Source organism: Naegleria lovaniensis, assembly GCF_003324165.1.
Source record: "Naegleria lovaniensis strain ATCC 30569 chromosome Unknown tig003, whole genome shotgun sequence".
In the NCBI taxonomy this organism is placed as follows: Eukaryota; Heterolobosea; class Eutetramitea; order Acrasida; family Naegleriidae; genus Naegleria; species Naegleria lovaniensis.
Genome location: NW_025407825.1, coordinates 455290 through 471670, shown reverse-complemented (window position 1 = coordinate 471670; position 16381 = coordinate 455290). Strand labels below are relative to the sequence as shown.

Sequence of the window (16381 nt, the reverse complement as noted above, 5' to 3'; positions counted from 1 at the left end):
AGTGAAATTATTCACAACGATCCATGGTGAAATGTGAAAATATTGATCATAGAAACTTTAATTCTCTTTTGGTGTGAGCAAATTCTTGAAAGAGCTAAAGTAATTTTCAAATGCCAAGAAACGGAAATTGCTTGGTAACAATCCATAACTTCTCAAAGGCGTTCCTGTGTTGTCAGTTCCTGTCCATGAAACGAAAATTTTTACGTCTGTGTTACTTGCTTGGTCAAAGTACTGCCCACATTGTCTTTGACGAACACATGGCAACGAAATATCAACAGAGCATTGTTCCTTAGCAGCGTCACAGTTATCAATAAATTCAATTGGTTGTCTATTGAGGATAGAGGTTTGATTTACGAGTCCTCCATCTAATGTAACAGCAATTGTATAATAGAGAGTGAAAGAATCTCTTCCTGAAATTGACTTTAGGCTTCTGAAATAAACAGATTCAGACTTGGTGTTTCCAACCCACACAGTTACTGTACTGTTCTCACTCACGTTCATGAAGATACTCGCTAATTGTGTATTGTTACGTAATCATGAACAGGATAATGTAGTCCAAAATTGATTGTATGTATTATTCCGTCAACATCAAAATACATCAATATTTAATAATCATCCATTATGAAATAGGTTTACATCATCAGCATCATCGGATATGAATAGAAATATATTAAAACATACATCCGTTGAGAATAATTTCAGCCAACTCATCAACTAAAACACAAAATGGATAAAAAGTACTTGTTTCATTACTATTACTCAACTCAATGACAACTTTGGTAGCCTGATTCTTTTTACAAGAAGATTGAACTCCAGTGAGCGGATCAACACCGGGAGCACAAGTCTTTGTACAATCGACCTTCGTTGCTGATCGTACGAAAGGGAAATAGATACACAACAAAACAAAAAATACTCCTAGCAGGACCACCAATTGCGAAGGGGATGATGATGTTTTCCTCATTTTTTTCTTTTTGGAACGTTGATGTTGTTTCTATTTGATGGGTGATGCCAACGTATGTATAATAACCCTTATCGTTTTCAATTTGCTTTTTTCATTAATTGAAAATTAGAAGCAGGAACGAGTTTTAGCACAATTCCAATTTCTTTTCGTTTTCAACGAGGAACTAGTATTATAGACCAGCAGGAAGCCTAACCAGCAACGGGAACACCACACTAAGGATGCATTACAAAAAAAAAAAACAAAACATGGTCAATTACCATCAGGTAGTCATTGTGATGGACGGTACATGGCCTTCCAATATTGAGATTGAGCCTTCTTATTTTCATGACATCATCATCAATATTAATCAAGCCATTAAGGAATGGGCTTTGAAATCCATCTTGTTTTTAAATTCAGGTCAAAGTCTTAGCCTTCCTCAAGAAAAATTGTTACTGTCAGTTTATGGAACATCCAGCGGCTCGAATCCACAAGTAGTTCTTTCTCAAGATGTCCTCTCATTACCTCTTTTAAATACTGCTTTGAAGCATTACATGAATCAATTCAAACACATCAAACAAGGTAAGCAATGCGAATATAGATTGGTTATCTTGTTCATGGAATGGTTTCATTGGAAATGCAAGATAAAATTGGTATCTCTACGATGGAGAGTACCCTAAAACATTTGAGCACCATGATGAACAGTAGTATGAAAGAAAATATAATTTCTTCTCAAATTGTGTACTTTACTACTGAAAAATTGGACGGTGTCTCTTCAGAACTTAACCAAACATTGGGAGTAAGTAGAAACTAACTTTGAAACACTTACACAGACGTCTTTCAAAGGAATTGTACGGGGATAACGTTGATTTGCATGTGATTAAGGTCGTGTATGATTTTGACGTTGATGTTTGTATGGACACAGGGTTCATTGAGCTCGTTGAAAAGTTTCCAAATACAAGATGCACAACTGTATTTAATGACCCATTGTGTTTGGCAAGAGAATTATTTCTCTCAACTAAACACATGTTTAAACCCCACGGAAGGGAGATGTCCTTATTTGTTTCAAAAAATTCTGAACCATTGAAGATGTCACTTATTCCATCCATCACTCTAAATGATTTCGAGCTGTTTGTTTCCGATCGTATATGCCAATGCCACGAAGAAAAGGTCAACTCTAACGTATTATACACACAGCTACAGAAAGGATTTGTTTGTAGTTCAACATTGAAAATCATTGATTTTTCAGACACAATTCCCGTTCTTCGCATAGGGAACGGATCCAGAGAAGTGCTTTACACCTCTGGCTACGATGAGAAATGCCTTACCTTGCATACAAACATCGAGATGTGTGTGCTATCCAGGGTAAAGTTGTGTTCCATGCCCTATGAGCTTCTATTTGGTGAAACATTTTTATTGATCCCCTCTATTGACATTGACCTATCGATGGTTGAGAAGAATGAATCAGAAATCTATTACTTATGTCGTCATCTTGTTGACACCAATGAAGGCCTTCTATGCACCTCCGAGACTTCATTGAGAGCTACAAGTATCAAAGATAGCTGCGTTAAATACCATTTTCTTATTGTTGCAGATGTTGAAATGAAGTGTCTCGTTGTTCGACAAGTTTCAACCTCAGACGAGGTTATCCCTCCAGTCTTTTTATCAAGATTATCTCCTCATTTACCTAGTTCCAATATTTCGAAGGAGCTATCAGACCTAGAACTAATCGAGGAGTTTAACCCTTTATCCTTTAACAGCAACAAGATTAACTTTGTGTACAAATCAATAGCGACTGCTTTAGTTCAGAAAAGAAGCTCAGATATGGACAGAAAACCAAAATGGCAATCTAAAGACACCTTAGCATCGACAACAGGTTTTCCACATGCTCGCAAAGATGAAGCAACACCGAAGAGATCTTCCAACACCGAAAAAGTACAGTCCAAGAAGGTCAAGAAACTGATTTTCAAGTAATTTACTTTCTCTTATTGAATTTTTGCCTCATCTCATCAATAATGTTAATATCTTGTTTGCTGTTGGGAGTAAAAATAGGATTAAAGAAACTTATGGTTTTTCGTTTCTCCTCATTCCCAAAACTCTTCTTTCTTGGAACATCTCCTAGGTCAACATACTCCTCAATATCTTCAGACACGATCAAATCTGTGTTTTCAAAGGCCATGGTCACTGGTCTTGGCGGAGGGACTTGCTGTTGTGGGAGAGTAGTAGTGGGAGACTGGGTTGAACTAGAACATCGCTGAGTATCTTCAACTTGGGCTTCTGTGTTTTGTAAATGTTCAGACATGACAGCCGCTGCAAATGCAGGTGATGAAAAATCATTAATAGAAAATCGTTGAGGTACGATTCTTTGAGATCTTCTCTTCCTGAGTTGTTCAAGCTTCATTTGGTGTTGCTTTTCTTCGTCAAGCTGTTTTTTCCATTTCATTTCTTTTGTAATGGAATGAGCAAGTGAGAATTGCAACTTCATACTTTCTTGCTTGTACCTTTCCACTTGCTGTCGCAAATTGTCAATTATCTGATCTTGTTCAGAGACTGACAAAAAATAATTCTCTACCTTTTTGTACAAATCCACAATTTCATTTTGCATCTCAACCATTGTATTTTGAGATGAGGCCATAGTAGAAATGAGATTTTTGTTACTGCTCATGTAGTACTGAATTTGAGCCTTGTTGAACTTGTTAATTTCGTCTAGCTGTGCCAACATCTTTTGCCTGTCTTCTTTTTTTTCTTGACGAGTTTGATGAAGAGTGTTGAGTAGCGATTGAATCTCAGATTTAAGGTTGTTGTTTTGAGACTTCAAATAATGAATATCTTCCTCTGGTATATCCTCTCTCGTGTTAAGAAGTTGAGAGGAGTCGATCTATTACGCTGTTTGAAATCAGTGTCTAATAATCATTACTTACAGTTTTGTCCTTTTTTTTCAATTCTTGTATTGTTTCTTTGAGCTCAATAATTTCTCTTTCCTTTCGAGAAATTTCTGTTTCAAAATTGACACGCATGTTATCTATCTCTGCTTGCATCCTGAATTGGCTTGATTCTCGTTCTAAGGCGCTTTGCAATGAAGTGTGTTTCTCATCTAAAAGTGTAAAAGCCTCATTGACCATCATAGAAAAATCATTCTTTTGTAACGTATTAGTTATTTGAGATTCTAACTGGTTGATCTTTTCATAGAGCTTCGATACCTTCTTATTCAACCTTTGATTAGCTTCCTCCAATCCTTTGTTTTTCTCTTCTAAATATTTGTTTCTGTTTTCATATTCTTGTTTCTGATACACCATTTCGTAATTAATTTCTTGGAAATCCAATTGCTGAATCACTTTATGAATAAGTGTAAACTCATCACCAAACTCTCTCTTTAACTCCTCAATGGTTTCCTGTGTCTTGGCATCCAAAATGGTATTTGAAGTTAAATAATTTTGTTGTTCTGGGTCCATTGTGAGTCTTTGATTTCTCACCTGTTCAAAGTTTCTCTTCTCATGTTGGAGTTTTAAATAAGAATCACCAAATAGCTTTTTAAAAGTACTATCGTCCGTACAGAGAGACTTGATCATATCAAGTTGCTTTTCTACATTTTCAAATAGGTGCTCTTGATCCGCAACAAGTTGTTGAATTTGTTTGGATTCATCTAATGTCGAATCTAATTTTTTTCTTTCTTCTTGAATGCTCTGAATGTTTTGGATCAAATTACGTATTTCATCTTTATATCTTTGAATGGAAGAGTCGTATTGAGAGAGAGAAGATTTATGAACTGTAAACTCTTTCAACAAGTCGATAATGGTATTGTTTTGTTCTTCTATTTTTTGAATACTTTGAATCCAATGACCGGCTTCCTCTGTAGGGTCTTGTTCTAAACCAAATTTCTTCTTGTTGATATTAATTTCTTCTTCGATGTTTTTTTTGGTGAGATTGAGCCATTCCATCTTTTCATTGTGATCTGCGAACTTGAGAGTAATGGAAGGTTCTTTCAATGTAGAAAGTATTATGGAGTGCTCGCCTTTGATGAATATCATAAGTATTCAATAATTAGGGATTAATATAACATCTTACTACCTTACTTACCAAAATTATCTAGTACAGCTGAAAATATTAATGGCAAGATCACAATGTCCTTCTTTCCGCTTGTGGTAAACGCAAAAATGTCCGATGCCAAATAACAGTCAGCCCATTCATCTCCCTTTTCATTTTGGTGCTGTATTTTAATTCTTCCCTCTTTCATAAACTTTCTCCATGACTTTAGTAGACCACTAAATTGCGATGCAACTTTTTGAGAAGTTTCGTAGTGTCTCTTACTTTCATTAATTTTAGACACAATTTTTTCCATATTCTCTGCCAACGATCTCACTTTTAAATAAATTACAGAATCAGAAGGGGTAATTTTCACAAGACGATCAAATAAATTCTTGTATCCAAAAATACGCTGCATGGGTTTTGGTAATAAATCACGAAGTCCAAGACCTTTTGATTGGGGATCATCTCTACTTTGTTTAAGAATTTTGTCAAATTCCTTATTCTTTTTACAAATCTCATTTACTATTTCAACAGCCAAATCATAGCCCTTCACATAGTCGCTATAAAAGTTTAGAAAAGGCAGCTTTGAAAGTATTAGACCCATCGAATGATATCATTGAACAACCTACATGTTTTACAAATACATCTAGAATTTTAGGAATATTTCCACTATTTCTATTCTCATTCTTTTGTTTTTGAACCTCATTCAACAGTATTTTGGTTAAATTTCTAATTTGCCGAACTGAATCATTGATTTTCAGAATCTAGAATACCCTTTCGTTTGTACTTACCATTTCCGAATACTTTTTTAATTTCTTCTTGAGAAATGAGTGGCCTCTTTGCTTCTAGTCTACTTTCAAACACTTGAATATACAAGGTATCAAGAACGTCTAAAAAGTACAAATAATTCTTTTCAGTTTCTATCAATTCATTAATAATACAAATAATTTCTCTAACTCTGTTTTCTGTTCATGTGTAAATTTTCAACCGTAAAATTATATAATACAGAGTTATGAGCTCTGATCATCCTCAATACTTACTTCTTTCGAGACCTTTTCTAAATTTGTATCCTCTCCAAACTCTGGTTAAAATGGAGGCGGCATCATCAACACCGTCTTGTATGGGTGATGCAAATGCTGTCGGGAATAGTCCGATCTTGTGATTAAACTTTCCAACGCTCCAACCTTGAACATTGTCTTTGGTAACTCCAACCACATCACCTTGATGAAGTGTAAGCTCTCTTTCTCTCTGGCCTTCAAAATCAAAATTCATCTTGGATGAATAAATATCGTGCATGGTAATAAGGAACGATACGGACATGATCATGTATATTGGTCAATGATAAAACGTTCAACCATTGAGGAATGATCATCCACTACTACCTACCTTAACATAAAACAAGATGGGATGAGCATCGTAATGGAAATCTGCTGAGGTCAGATGCGCTTGAGCCTTGTTGTTGGAGGAGGACATTTTTTGCAAGTTAAGAGAGTGAGGCGTCAAACGAATGAGAGCCGAGGTTTATTTCAGAGTCAAATCCATCCTCTCGATCTCTCTCAACACATACACACGGATGGAATAAAAGTGATGGTGGCGAGTGATTAATCCACAGGTGGTTGTTCCTCTTCATCACTCTTCTTGTTCTGTTCAGAAGACGAGTCTGATGACTGTTGGACCAAAGGAGCCTTTTCTTCGTCCTCCTCTTTGAGTTCAACATCCACTTCTGAGATGGAGACATCTTCAACATTTTGCATGAGTTGTTCAATTTGTTCCATGTTTGCTGCTTCTTCGAAATTCACGTGTCCAAACAAACCAGTGTGTTGAAAATCCATTTGACTCATGAGTTGTACAAGTTCTTCGCTTGACAAATCCCATAACTTGTCGAGAGCGGTTTCAACTCCTTGAGTAATGGCTGTTTCAAAGAAGAATTTGATAAAGTCTTCAGTGAGATCAGATTCCTTGATGAAATCATCCATTTTCATGTCTTTGAGTTCTCCTTTAGCACACTTTTCAATGAGTTGTTGGTTCAGTTTTTTCATTCCTCGATTCATGGTGAGTCCAATCACACCACTGAATGCCTTTGAAAGTCGAGATCCAAATAATTTATCTACAGCCACGGCAGCATATCTTTCCTTAAAGTTCAGTTGAGACATGTATTCACGTTGCATATCCGAAAGGCCATTTTTGAAAGTATCACCAGTGAGTGGCCATCCCCAAATCACAAATAACTTGGCACACATTTCGGCAATCTTTTTGATAAATGTACCTTTAGCATCAATTGTAATTTCTTTGGTATATTCAATCACAATTTCTTTAGCTCTTCTATCTTTTTCAGCCATTGAAGCAATTTGTGAATACATGAAAGCATCTCTTGCCAACTCTGGTAATAATTCACATGTATGGTTGATGAGTTTTTTCATACCATAACTTTCTTTAAGAATACAGTTAAACCCACAATCACTGCATTCTAACTGTTTTGTTTCTTCATCATAAAAGACATCATCACTCAGACAATCTGGACACCAAGATTGAGTCCAATTTTCTCTCTTTGAAATACAAACGTGAATACCCTTATTATGTTCCAATTTCTCATCTTCAATCACTTTCTTAATTGCCTTCAGTTGAAGAGAATCAGCCAAGTCACTCTTATTCAGCACAAAAATAACAGGAGTTGGAGCAAAGACTTCTCTAACAACTTCTGCTTCGAAATTCTCAAATCTACCACGAGCTGTATTGACCACATACCAAACAACGTGAATGTGATTGGCGACATCTGGTGATTGTCTCAGTTCCATAAAGAATTTTCCAGTTTCTTTAATAAACTCTTCATGACTATTCCATTCCAAACCTTTAGAATCATAGATCACAACTGGTTTATCGTTTGGTTCATATTTTTGGAAGTGTTGAGTGACAGGCATACCGGCACCTGCTCTTGCCAATTCCTCTCCGAAAACGGCATTGACCAAGCTACTTTTACCTTTACAAAGAAAATCATTGAAATAGTATTGATGTAGTGGTAATTAATGTAAGTGTATTTCGAAAATCATGTTTGGTAATATGGTAATATAAATTAAGTTTTTGTTAAAAACAATATTATGGTAATAAAATCATATTTCAAAATTCGGTTGAGAATAGGGTTTTCAATTTTTGAAACATACCAGCACCAGTAATACCTGCTACCAAAATGTTCGGCTTTTTACAAGCCTTTGTGCAGTCATTAAAGTGATCTTGGAAGCTCTTCACTAATTCTTCTGTTTCTTTTTCGGACAGTTCTTGCAGCTTTTCGTTCATTTCGCTCATTTGAGCCATTTGATTAGGATCATGCTGCTGTTGGTCATGAGGTTGGTTTGGGTCTTGTGCAGGGATCATGTTGTCGTAGGTATTTTTTGTTGATTTTTTCTTCTATCATCATTTTGATTGCACGGAATTCATAATTAAAGTGTGATTTGCTCTAGATTAGATATTAACAACAGGTTTATTATAATACGTTGTTGAATTAAACGCTAATAATTTCCAATTTCAATCATAGTATCAGCACTGGCTGATCCGATACAATCCAAAACACAATCATGTTCACTTGTCAAAAAGTTGATTATCACAATCTTCTCAATTATGACCATAATTTAATTTTGTTCCCATTTTGGCTTCTTCTTCATAATTTCGGTATACTTTTTGACTCCTTTTTGTAAGGCTTCATCACCATAATTTTTGTATGTTGGAGGATTGCTTGCATAGTATTGAATTGATAACAATCCAAGACCGGCAGATAATATAAAACTTGTACTCCAAAACTTTACAGTACGAGCATTTTGTCCTGTTATCAGACTAGCGACCATAGCAAAGAATGATCCAGCACAGCTGTAAAAGCCCAGAGCTGCAAGAGGTCTTTTAGCAAAATAGTACAGGGAATATCTAAATCTACCTGCTCCGGCATCAATTCTTTGAAGTACATCAGGATTAGATCCATTGGCATAGTCGTATTGAGTCATCAAGTGTGCAGCCGAAGGTTGCTGTGTATTGCTGCTCGAGTTGCCATTCATTTTTGTTTATTCTGTTTTTCTTGATGCCTTAAAACAAAGCTGACATGCTCAAACTATGGAGATCATCATTTAGAAAAGAATCAAAAGCAATGCGCATTTGTGATATTTAAATTATCAAAAATTATTATTTATTAAGATCACTCCTATACACTTAGTTCTATTGATGTTCTACATTGACGTTGGTGATGTCTCTAATGAGAGAAATATTGTCTCCTTTTAATAATATTCTTCCAACTCGTTTTCGTTGTGATTTTTTAACATAAACTTCATCTGTATCATCTAGTACAACATTCATATATTCATCAAAACCAAGAATATTTCCTTCTATCCGTAAATCCGTATTTTCGTACAGCCAAACTTGAATTCTGCAACCCTGCTTCAAGTACTCAAATACTTGAGTCTATTCGAACAATATTGACATGTTCCGATATCATTGATCATCCATACCAGGTTTTTTCAAAAATCATTACTTACAATTGGCTGGGTCATCATCTTTTGTTTGCGGTGCATTTTTGAGAGTGTTTTTTTTTTGAAGGTGGCCCAAAGAACTGACTCGCGGTTGCTTCACAAAAAGCTTTTTAATTGCCTAAGGCGTTAATTTTGTTTCTCTTTGAGAGTTTCATCATGGAATACGAAACTACTCACTCGTGGCATGACATCATCAACCAAAGAATCTTTTTTGTCCGAAGATGTATTACCATCCATGCTGTCATTAAGAGCTGTCATGTATTTTCTGTAGTCCTCTCTTGTCATTCTATACTTTGCGTCCGCGCTGTTCCAATCTACTCCTAGAATCTCTTCAAAATATCGTTTAGTTGGTACTGCTCCCTTTTTATCTACAGTGCACATTCTCACAATTCCTCTTCCAATGAACTTATCCTTAACATAGAGATTTTGCTCAACATATAACCACTTTTCATCTGCACATGCTACTCGTGTGACAATTTTTACCTTTTCAAACAATTTAGCAGAGCGTCTAAATTGAAAGCTAACACCAGCAACCACCCATCCAAAGCCTGTTCACAAAAAATCCGAGTATTCGTGTATTGAGGTGTGAATAGATTGAACTAAGCAAATGAACGTACCTGCTTTTCTGCACCGATTGAAAACATTTCCGTGCTGTAAAATCATATCAAATCGTGCATGTTCCATAAAACTAAAGTACTGGGCGTTATTTAAGTGAAAGTTCATATCCAAATCATAAGGCAGCACACGAATTTCATACACATGATCCTCATCATAAGGTTTTGAGTTCTTTTCATAATATTCTTCGAAAAAGAATGCTAAAAACATCAAGTACAGTGTTCGGAGCCAATAGATCATTTTCAAGTTTTTCAAGGATCAAGATGTGGGTGTTGAGGTATTTTTTTTGATTTCTCCATTCAGCAACATCTACTTTCTTTTTATTCCGAAAAGCCCCGTCATGATGTTGCGACTCATTGACCATCTCTGAAACACCTCCGATGCATCCATCACCACTCTCTCTATGTACGAAGCGTGTACGAATTGTGTACGAGGTGTACATGAGCACGTACAATCAGCAGCAACGAAAGAACAAAGTTCTCGTTAGTGCGACCTGAGGTTGTACAATTTTCAATGACCTGTGGTGAGGTTCAATCGTAGAGCATCATACCCTTAGGTCCAACACAAAAAGTTCTACAATGAAATGTTTACTTTTGAATACTACTTTCGTTTTCTTTCTTGCTTTTCAAATAATGAAGCAATGTTATTCACCACTTGCTTGGGTCCCACAAGTACCACGTGTAAGAATAATAAATAAATAATTACTGAAGAAATGAGTATCAAATCAAATGCAATGGGTGTTACTTTGAGAAGAGATAATTTAACTTTGGTATTCGTATAGAATTTGTACGCAGAATTACTCAACAGGAAATCTTGTGTTTGAACCACTTGGTCATTGGTTGAAAATTGTTGAAGAGTCTACTCAACAATATTTGGGTGGAAGAAATTCCATGAATTATAACCGTACGATCATCAACAATTCATCATTGAATACCATTCAGTATTCATATTCATGGTAATAATAATATCCAATAGTATTTGTAATAATATTCATTTCACCAACAAATTTCACCAACACTACATACCAATTTAAGTGCTTTGACTAAATCGCTCTCTTTCGAAAGGATTGGTGTAAATCTTGAGGTACTTTCCATATTCTTAATGAACGCTCTGATAAATTTATCATTTTCATCTTCAAAAAATCTAATATGATGATCAATATCATAGAGATGACGAGCCAATGATTCAGCAATTAATTTGATAGATTTTCTCAATTGGTCAATATCTACTTTAGAAATATCTAATGAATTGGTTCTTGTCAACATTGACGAAGATGGCACAGATTGTGTAGAAATTGTTGCAGACACAATTCCCTTCTTGGCGAAAACTTCATGTTCCCAAACTAATTCTCTATCAATCTTCTTTTCAATAAATTGAAGATCAATCTGTAATTGTTTTGCAGTCTGCACAAAATGTTTGTACAAATTAATCACATTCTTGTCATTGGTCTTTTCAGAAATGTGCATAAATAACTTGAAGGAATCATTGTCAACATGTGAAGTGAGACTATCTAAACACAAAACAAAGTCTAATTGATTTACCAATCTCGGATCTGTTTGTTTGATCCAGTGTTTGGTACCAGCATAACCCAATCTACTTCCACCAGTTAAAATAAATAATAAATTATGAGAGGCTTTTGTCGATGGTGTTGAATAGAGTTTTTGGAATAATCTTGAAATTTCCAACAAGCCAATCATTCCACTACCATCAGCACTGAAAGTTGTTACTAAACCTGGAATTGAACTAATAGAGTCATAATGAGCAACAATTCCAATCGTTTGAGACTTTTCGCTTGGCTTGCCATGTAATGTAGAGAAGAGATTAACAACAGGTGTTTGGTCAATTGGCTTTGCTTCTCCTTCCGAAACAACTGCTTGATAGGACTCACTCAACAGTGAAAATTCATTCAAATGTTCAAAATAGCTTAACATTTCAGCAGTTTTTTCATTCTGGAAAATGAAATAAATTGGCTTATCAAATGTAGAGATTAAAAATTGTTTTTCAATGGTTTTGAATTGGTCAATTGAATTTGTAGAAATTTCATCATTGGGTGGAAGTACAATCAACACTCCGCTCACATCTTCTCTATTTAAAATAGTTTGAATACTTGTCTTGTTCGATGATAACAATTCTTCAATTTTTATCATGATGACATTTCGAGCAGCGGAAAGAGCAGACGAGGCTCCTAGCTTTGGGGTGGTAATCGGAGAATTCAATCCAGTTATACGACAACCAAATGGTTGGGTCCCTTTATCATATTGGATAAGCCTGAAAGCATCAATGGTTGTATCTTGTTGTGTTGCTGCCAGAGTAGTTGTTGTGAGGAGGGCAGAGGCAACACTCATCACCAATAATAACAGAACCATCAAAGAAAAATGCTTTTTCATTTTTTTGCAATCTCGTGTCTGCCTTCAAGAATTTGGCGATACTGGCAGTACATCATCATGTTTTATTAAAATAGGATCGGCAATAGTATTCAATATAATATCTATTAAAACTGCCCGCCTATTGTGTTTACAAAAAAATGTCATCATTTCAACCACGCACCAAGGTGGCCATGACTCGAGAAGAAATTGATGAAAAGAAGAAGAGGTAAGGATGAGGGTGAACATATGAAAGTATGCCAATGTTCAATCAAGATGGTTAGAGGAAAAAGCAAAGGAGCAATTACGAAAGAGAATTGAGGAAAACTTAATACAACCGACCACACACGTTACATGTAACTCCTCTCAACAAACATCAATTCCAACATCTCTAGTCGGAATTCTAACAGATACCGTAGAACAATCTATGAAGGAGGAAATGAAAATTAGTCATGCTCTGAAATATCAAAACCACGATGAGGATGATGAAAATTTCTTAGCAAACGAAATGGAAAATCACAAGTGTGCAATTTGTTTTGAATTAATGTTAGACAAGGAACATGAACCAATGATGATTGTACCATGTGGTCATTGTTTTTGTCGAAATTGTTTACAATTATTAACGACTCAAAAGTGTCCAACTTGCAGGTAGGTCTCAATCATTAGTTAACAAAGACTCATATTCTGTTTGCGTACTTCCACGCTACACAATGAACATGGTAATAACAACTTGTTTCCATCGCTTAGATCAAGAATCAATTCTCTTGCTGTCAATTTTGCATTAAAACAAGTGATTAGCTCTTACAATGATTTGAAAGCTCAAAAAGAAAAGAAAAAACAAGAAATGCAAACGTTTATTGAAAAACAAAGTGCCCATATTGTGGATCCCTCAGTTTTGGAAATATTTAAAATGGTCCTTAATAGAACACCCTCTGAGCATCGTCAAGAAGTTGAAAAGTATCTTTCTCAATACGCTAAAGCAAAAACCAGAAAAAAAATACTCATTGATTCTTTAAGCGAAATTGAACAAGAGGTGGGTCATTTAACCACTCATCTTTCTATTGCAGAATCTCATTTACAAAGGTTTAACAATGAACACCAAGCTCTTGTCCAGGAAATTGAGGAAAAGATGAAGAATTTAGAGGAATTGAAAAAAGCAATTGACGAACAAAATCGTGTGGTATGTAGCGTGTACAAATCCTCAATACGTTTTTCATTGTGCTGTGTTTGATTCAACTTATTCCAGACCACCGAGATTTCTCAACACAAACAACAAATGGAGCAAAAGAAACAATTCATTCTGCAATCCGTTCAATCCATAGACAGGGAAAGAGAAAAGGCCAAGCTTATTATCAAAAACTTTGTTCCAAATATAAGTGATTATGAGTTTAATGATTAAATGATGAATGAAATGGACAAAAAATCATCGTCATCACCAATTACACACCATTATTGGTCATCGTTGCAATGGATTCTCTCTTTTTTTGAAGTACAGCATTCAATAATTTAACAATACCTTGTGTGGCAACATTTGAAAGAGATTTTTCCTTTTCCCAATCTGACAACAATGGTGGTTGATAATTTCTTGACAATAACTTCCTCCTTTGCTTTTCAGTTGATTTTTGTTGTCTTTCTTCTTGCATGAACTCCATGAATCGTTGATAAGTTTTTGCCTTTGAATTAATTAATAAAGGTAATTCAGTTGTTAAATGAGGAGATTTGTCTCTTGTAACTTGTCTATTCAAAATTTCAGTAATAATTTTAGATAATTCCTTTTTGGTATCTTCATCAGTGAGTCCCGGTTGTCTATTTTGTGGTGGTTCATGTTGTGATGCTTCAATGATCGCTTCATCATCATTTTCATCACTATGGTTGTCCTCGTCTTCTTCAGACTCTTCGAATTTGACTTTTTTCAATTCGTTAGTTTCTTCATTCTTATCCTCTGAGAGTCTTTTTCTCTTTTTTAATTCTTCGATATTTTCAATAGTTTTTGATGATTTGTCAGTGGTCTCCGAATTGGCACTCACATGATCAACGACATGTTTGTGAGTTTTTGTATGGTTATTATTAGTTGGAATATCTTGATGGATTTCTGCTCCATCGTTATCATCGGAATCACGTGTCGTTATGGTGGGGAGCTTTTTGTTCTTCTTGGAGAGTTGTTGCTTCTTTGGCATTTTTTAGTTCAACAATTTATTGAACAGCACAACTCCTAGTGTGAGACTTTCCGAGCCAAATCAATTTCCGAACATAAAAAAATGAAAAAGTCAATCAAATTGGCCCACTCTATCATTCGGCAAACAGCAACAAGAAGCAGTTCGACTCTTACAAACTCTTCTGTGCATCTCATCTGCCCATCGGGTTTTATTTTCAACAGGAATTCTTCATCAGAGAGCAATCCATTCTTTAATTTTATTACTCCGTCATGTTCAACTTGTTATTTTCATACTAGTAAGTTCACTCAGCCAAAAGACTGAGAATAACTCCATTACTTTTCTAATATTTTTGTATGAAACAACTCTTTATGTTTCGAATGATCCTTCTTGGATGAACAGCCTCTTTCCAAGCAAAAGAAAAAGATCCCTATAAAATTCTCGGAGTCCCTAAAACTGCTACTAAAGAAGAAATTAAAAAGAAATTCAAAGAAATGGCTAAAAAATTCCATCCCGATATTAATAAGGCTCCCGATGCCAAAGAAAAATTTGCAGAATTGAATGGAGCTTATCAAATCCTGGTGGATGATGAAAAACGTAAAATGTATGACATGACTGGATCTACAGAACAAGCAGACTTTGCGGGTGCGGATGGAGGACCTTTTGGTGGTGGATTTGGTGGAGGAATGTCAAGAGAACAGGCTGAAGAGATTTTCAATCAATTTTTCGGTCGTGGTGGTCCATTTGGTGGAGATTTTTCAAGTGCATTTGGTGGAGATCCATTTGGCGGAATGGGTGGTAGAGGTGCAGCACCAAGAGGACCTAGACAAGGTGCTGATGTTCGTAAATCGATTCGAATTTCATTGAAAGAGGCTGTGACTGGAACTAAAAAGGAGTTGAGAATTAATAAGGCAGTCGAATGTACATCGTGTGGTGCTACTGGAGTTAAGGCTGGAACAAAACCAAAGACATGTACACATTGTAATGGAACAGGTACAATGACGATGCAACAGGGTATGTTTTTAATTTCTTTTTGGATGATATACTAATCTCAATGATGATTATTGCTAATTGAACTCTAACCATGAATGCATTCAACATCCATATATTCTAACGAAATTCTAACAGGATTTTTCATAATGCGATCAACATGTGAGGCTTGTGGTGGTAGTGGCAAACTTCATGAAGATTGTCCATCATGTAAAGGCGAGGGATATACATCAGAAATGAAAACAGTGGAAGTGACAATACCTTCTGGTGTTGACACTGGAACTACATTAAGATTGCCTGGACGAGGTGCTGCCGGACAACGAGGAGGCCCACCCGGTGACATGTTTTTAGAAGTGTTTGTTGAACCTGATCGTAACTTTACGAGAAAAGGTGATGATTTGGAAACAAAAACAAATATTTCACTCTCCCAGGCTGTATTGGGAGGATCAGTCGACATTAATACCATCACTGATGAAAAAGTTACTGTTCACATCCCGTCAGGATCTCAACATGGAGACAGAGTAGTATTGAAAGGAAAAGGCGTCAAACCAAAGAACAAATTCTCAGCTGGTAATTTGAATGTGTATCTCAATATTCAAATACCAAGAAATTTAACGGGTGAACAACGAGAATTATTTGAACAGTTTGCACAATTAGAAACAGACCGAACAGGAAAGGTGAATGCTCCAACAGATCATTCTTCATCAAGTGATCAGTCTGATCAAGGAGAGAAGAAGGGTTTCTTTGAAAATTTAAAATCCAAACTCAATAAAAAGGAATAATCATTCA

The 16381-nt window shown here is 35.7% G+C and overlaps 11 protein-coding genes across 11 annotated transcripts; 3 read left to right on the top strand and 8 right to left on the bottom strand.

The window, feature by feature from the left end:
- Positions 1 to 57: 57 nt before the first annotated feature.
- C9374_009656 (uncharacterized protein) lies at positions 58 to 961 on the bottom strand (the record flags this gene model as incomplete). Its single annotated transcript, XM_044699867.1, has 2 exons — positions 58 to 512; positions 682 to 961. 2 exons carry the CDS (start codon positions 959 to 961, stop codon positions 58 to 60), a joined length of 735 nt encoding a protein of 244 aa, XP_044554973.1.
- A 245-nt stretch (positions 962 to 1206) lies between these two features.
- On the top strand, positions 1207 to 2911 carry C9374_009655 (uncharacterized protein; the record flags this gene model as incomplete). The annotated part of the gene is made up of 3 exons (XM_044699866.1): positions 1207 to 1519; positions 1582 to 1736; positions 1784 to 2911. 3 exons carry the CDS (start codon positions 1207 to 1209, stop codon positions 2909 to 2911), a joined length of 1596 nt encoding a protein of 531 aa, XP_044554972.1.
- Position 2912: 1 nt separating this feature from the next.
- Positions 2913 to 6436, bottom strand: C9374_009654 (uncharacterized protein; the record flags this gene model as incomplete). The annotated part of the gene is made up of 7 exons (XM_044699865.1): positions 2913 to 3815; positions 3859 to 4949; positions 5015 to 5546; positions 5593 to 5705; positions 5755 to 5928; positions 6004 to 6235; positions 6350 to 6436. 7 exons carry the CDS (start codon positions 6434 to 6436, stop codon positions 2913 to 2915), a joined length of 3132 nt encoding a protein of 1043 aa, XP_044554971.1.
- Positions 6437 to 6564: 128 nt separating this feature from the next.
- Positions 6565 to 8332, bottom strand: C9374_009653 (uncharacterized protein; the record flags this gene model as incomplete). The annotated part of the gene is made up of 2 exons (XM_044699864.1): positions 6565 to 7940; positions 8122 to 8332. 2 exons carry the CDS (start codon positions 8330 to 8332, stop codon positions 6565 to 6567), a joined length of 1587 nt encoding a protein of 528 aa, XP_044554970.1.
- Positions 8333 to 8586: 254 nt separating this feature from the next.
- On the bottom strand, positions 8587 to 9003 carry C9374_009652 (uncharacterized protein; the record flags this gene model as incomplete). The annotated part of the gene is made up of 1 exon (XM_044699863.1): positions 8587 to 9003. One exon carries the CDS (start codon positions 9001 to 9003, stop codon positions 8587 to 8589), a length of 417 nt encoding a protein of 138 aa, XP_044554969.1.
- Positions 9004 to 9160: 157 nt separating this feature from the next.
- C9374_009651 (uncharacterized protein) lies at positions 9161 to 9513 on the bottom strand (the record flags this gene model as incomplete). Its single annotated transcript, XM_044699862.1, has 2 exons — positions 9161 to 9403; positions 9478 to 9513. 2 exons carry the CDS (start codon positions 9511 to 9513, stop codon positions 9161 to 9163), a joined length of 279 nt encoding a protein of 92 aa, XP_044554968.1.
- An 84-nt stretch (positions 9514 to 9597) lies between these two features.
- On the bottom strand, positions 9598 to 10296 carry C9374_009650 (uncharacterized protein; the record flags this gene model as incomplete). The annotated part of the gene is made up of 2 exons (XM_044699861.1): positions 9598 to 10019; positions 10089 to 10296. The coding sequence occupies 2 exons, from the start codon at positions 10294 to 10296 to the stop codon at positions 9598 to 9600; spliced, it is 630 nt and encodes a 209-aa protein (XP_044554967.1).
- A 390-nt stretch (positions 10297 to 10686) lies between these two features.
- C9374_009649 (uncharacterized protein) lies at positions 10687 to 12473 on the bottom strand (the record flags this gene model as incomplete). Its single annotated transcript, XM_044699859.1, has 2 exons — positions 10687 to 10944; positions 11112 to 12473. The coding sequence occupies 2 exons, from the start codon at positions 12471 to 12473 to the stop codon at positions 10687 to 10689; spliced, it is 1620 nt and encodes a 539-aa protein (XP_044554966.1).
- A 137-nt stretch (positions 12474 to 12610) lies between these two features.
- C9374_009648 (uncharacterized protein) lies at positions 12611 to 13848 on the top strand (the record flags this gene model as incomplete). The annotated part of the gene is made up of 4 exons (XM_044699858.1): positions 12611 to 12678; positions 12726 to 13097; positions 13197 to 13629; positions 13696 to 13848. 4 exons carry the CDS (start codon positions 12611 to 12613, stop codon positions 13846 to 13848), a joined length of 1026 nt encoding a protein of 341 aa, XP_044554965.1.
- A 40-nt stretch (positions 13849 to 13888) lies between these two features.
- On the bottom strand, positions 13889 to 14626 carry C9374_009647 (uncharacterized protein; the record flags this gene model as incomplete). Its single annotated transcript, XM_044699857.1, has 1 exon — positions 13889 to 14626. One exon carries the CDS (start codon positions 14624 to 14626, stop codon positions 13889 to 13891), a length of 738 nt encoding a protein of 245 aa, XP_044554964.1.
- Positions 14627 to 14707: 81 nt separating this feature from the next.
- On the top strand, positions 14708 to 16374 carry C9374_009646 (uncharacterized protein; the record flags this gene model as incomplete). The annotated part of the gene is made up of 3 exons (XM_044699856.1): positions 14708 to 14900; positions 15005 to 15616; positions 15731 to 16374. The coding sequence occupies 3 exons, from the start codon at positions 14708 to 14710 to the stop codon at positions 16372 to 16374; spliced, it is 1449 nt and encodes a 482-aa protein (XP_044554963.1).
- Positions 16375 to 16381: the final 7 nt, after the last annotated feature.